At 42.6% G+C, this 3360-nt stretch overlaps 1 protein-coding gene across 1 annotated transcript; it reads right to left on the reverse strand.

Moving 5' to 3' along the window:
• Positions 1–840: 840 nt before the first annotated feature.
• Positions 841–2433, reverse strand: LOC133299532 (uncharacterized). Its single transcript, XM_061499002.1, has 2 exons — positions 1902–2433; positions 841–1667 (listed from the first exon to the last, which is right to left on the reverse strand). The coding sequence occupies exons 1-2, from the start codon at positions 2431–2433 to the stop codon at positions 841–843; spliced, it is 1359 nt and encodes a 452-aa protein (XP_061354986.1).
• Positions 2434–3360: the final 927 nt, after the last annotated feature.

A 3360-nucleotide genomic window follows, 5' to 3' on the forward strand; every position in this document is an offset into this window, starting at 1 on the left:
ACGCAGTCGTACCCTGGATATCAGCCACACTTCACTCAGCCATTCCCAGGTCAGCAGTTCCCAGGTCAGACCAGTGGTCCATCTTATTCTCATGTTGAGCCTTCTGCGCACGAGCACAGCCAGTTTCCAGGACAGTCCGGTTCGCATCCTCAGCCCGGTCTGCAAGAGTTCACAGAGGATTACATACCCACATTCGATTCCCCTGCCGTCATGGCCACACCGGAGGCATTTTCGGCTGACTTCTTTCAGTCACCCTCATCTGGTCCTACAGGTTTGCTTGCGCAGGAGGACATTGCGGGTACTGTGGACGATATTGATGCAGACCCAGGAGCGGAAGCAGACGTTGCACCCGGAGGAGACGGTGAAGACGTGGTCAGGCGTAATCCAGATAGACAGGCCAGGGAGCGCTGTTTCTTGTCACCATATGAGCATAACCAGGCACGTTGTGCCAAGTATCATGGGCGGCCGCGACAGCAGTGATTTGTTGTTTTATCATAGGACTTTTTATTTTATCAGAGCATTCATATGTATGTAAATGATCTGTTTTGGACTCCATCCTTTGATTTCCATTTATTACTGTATGCTGACTATTATGTTATTGTTAGATTCATGTGGTGTTATGTGCTATCCCTAGTTAACTATCCGAAAAGAAAATTATGAAACCAGTAAGCACACGATGATCATATTAATTAACATATTACATTCAATAAACATCACGACTAACGACAACCCAGAATCAAATAAAAGCAGGCATAATTATAAACGAAACAAAAAAACGTGTGACAACACACAGGCAGAAGAGGGTAACCAACGTTTCGACAAGTTTGTTTCACGCAACATTTAATTGCCTTGCAAGCGAGATGGACAACGACGTCTGTCATGGCCAACAACCCTACAATAACCACATCTTACCTGCTGGCTCACACCCTCGCGCTGATCCATTTCGTTACGGATTCGGGTACTTCGCGGCCTGCCTTTTTTACGTCTAAGTGACACATCCGGGAGAATTGTTGGGCCTTGGCTGGGTGGGATGAAGTCTTCATTACCAATTGGATACCATTGCCCGGAATATACCTGGCATTGATATGACGCACTATATGCAGGATCAATGTATTGTAAGGGGTCATGATTTACTGATTTGCACGCAGCAATCACATGACTACATGGGTACCTAAAAGCAGTAAACTCACCACATTGACAGGCCCGATCCTGTAATGAAACCCACCATTTCTTTCCTCCTCTATGAGTTCTTTGATTGTAAGACTCTTGAACTTCAAATCGTGTTTTTTGTCTGTCATACGACGTAACAAAGTGTGTTGCAGCATTTTGTTGGTTTTTAACATATTCAACCCAGAACACTTTGGCGAAACGATTACCTTTGTCCATCTCTTCCCGAGCCTCCTGCCCGTGGGCCAAAAAATATTCGTTAAGCCTAGCGTACGTGATGCGCACCAAAGACGTGATTGGTAAGTTTCTAGCACCTTTAAGAACCTTGTTAACACACTCCGACAAGTTTGTAGTCATATGGCCAAATCGCCTTCCTTCAGCATCGTATGATATACTCCATTTTTCCTTCGGAATTCGATCAATCCATGCTGCTATCTGTGGGCTTGATTCTTTAAATTTTTCCAAACCAGCGTCAAAATCCAATCGCGATGTAGTGTAGCCTGTACATGACAACACATAATTGTTAATAACTAATAACATCAGCGTCATACGATCATTGTAACAAATTAATAAAATTCTAGTGACATCCATACCTAACTTCTTTAACTGCTTCTTCAACATGATGTTTTTGAACTTATGATTGAAATTGCTTGCCAGATGTCTCACGCAAAAAACATGGTACGCTTTGGGTGGTTGCCACCCTAACGCAACATTATTGACGGCTGCCAATATACCTGCATGTCGATCAGAAATAAGGCATATTCCATCTTTCTGAGTCACATGGATCCGTAACATGGCCAAAAACCAGGACCAATTGTCAATATTCTCACAACTAACAACAGCAAACGCTACAGGCAGGACATAATTGTTACCGTCAACAGCTGTAGCGATCATTAGCGTTCTGCGGTATTTTCCATACAAATGTGTCCCATCGATTTGGAGCATAGGCTTGCAATAATTAAAGGCATCACAACACTGTTTGAATGTCCAAAAAACCCTTTTAAACACCTTGTGCGAACCATCGAGCCGACCATCAATCCTATGTTCATTCACATCCAGTTTATAGGCAGACCCAGGAGAAAACAATAACATATAATCCAACCATCTTGGCAGAAACGCGTACGACTCATCCCAATCCCCAAATACCCTCACAATTGCCTTCTGCTTTGATTTCCAGGCTTTTCGGTATGATATATGAAATCCTAGACTTGATGCAATCCTCTCCTGTATTAACCCAATTTTAACACTAGGCTCTTCACGTATCATTTCTGCGGTTTGACAAACAACAACGTATTAGCGTTACACTCACAATATTAATTTAAACATTTACCAGATGGTTGACTTACCGATGATCAATTCACAAATGAAACTAGAGTTAAGTTGTTTGTGATCCTGTGAAAGTGTTTGAGATACACACGTATGGATGTTGTTCCACACGCCTATTATCCATTCATGACCGCCTTTTTTCAGATATGCTCGCATCCTCCACGGACAACCATCATTGTGATTTTGACAAATCATTATCAGCCTTTGCGTATCACTTTTTAGTACGACAGTTGTGCGATTTTTTGCCATACAATACTGTTTGATGGCCATTTGTACATCCTGCTTGCTTTCAAATTGCTGGTCCTTATAAAGCTCTTGACCCATTTGCCAATTTGGTACTTGTGCCCCTTGCATGTCATCACACTCTTGATCGGGGTGTGCCCAGTTAATGTGCGTGTAATGTGGTATTTCTGACCAAAATGGAACATTATCCACTGCTTTTTAACACACATTTCGAATGTCGTTAAGTACATAAAAATATAATTAAACTGAAACAGTAAACTATCTTAAAACTCAAATGGTAAACTACCTAACCTGCAGCAGGTGGTGGGTCATGCGCACCAATAATACCCGGTGATGGAATCGGAACTCGATGTATGAGGACTCTCCATGCTGTCGAAATGCATCAACTACTAGTGACACATCTTCATCCTCAACCACCTCCCTCCATTGCACGGGGTTACCAACCTAACATCAGTCGAGACAAGGATTGACCTCGGGTATATTATTTTCTTGAGCTCATTATATTTGCAACGCGGACTCATGCGGAAGATCTTCGTATCTCCTTCAAACACTTGACCATTCAGTCCAAAATATCTTCTCCCATTGTAATATAGAAGGCATATTACATCAGGATTGACCTCGTTG

The sequence above is a fragment of the Gastrolobium bilobum genome, unplaced genomic scaffold (assembly GCF_033153095.1).
Source record: "Gastrolobium bilobum isolate Gb01-03AN ecotype WA unplaced genomic scaffold, APGP_CSIRO_Gbil_v1 utg37679, whole genome shotgun sequence".
NCBI lineage: Eukaryota > Viridiplantae > Streptophyta > Magnoliopsida > Fabales > Fabaceae > Gastrolobium > Gastrolobium bilobum.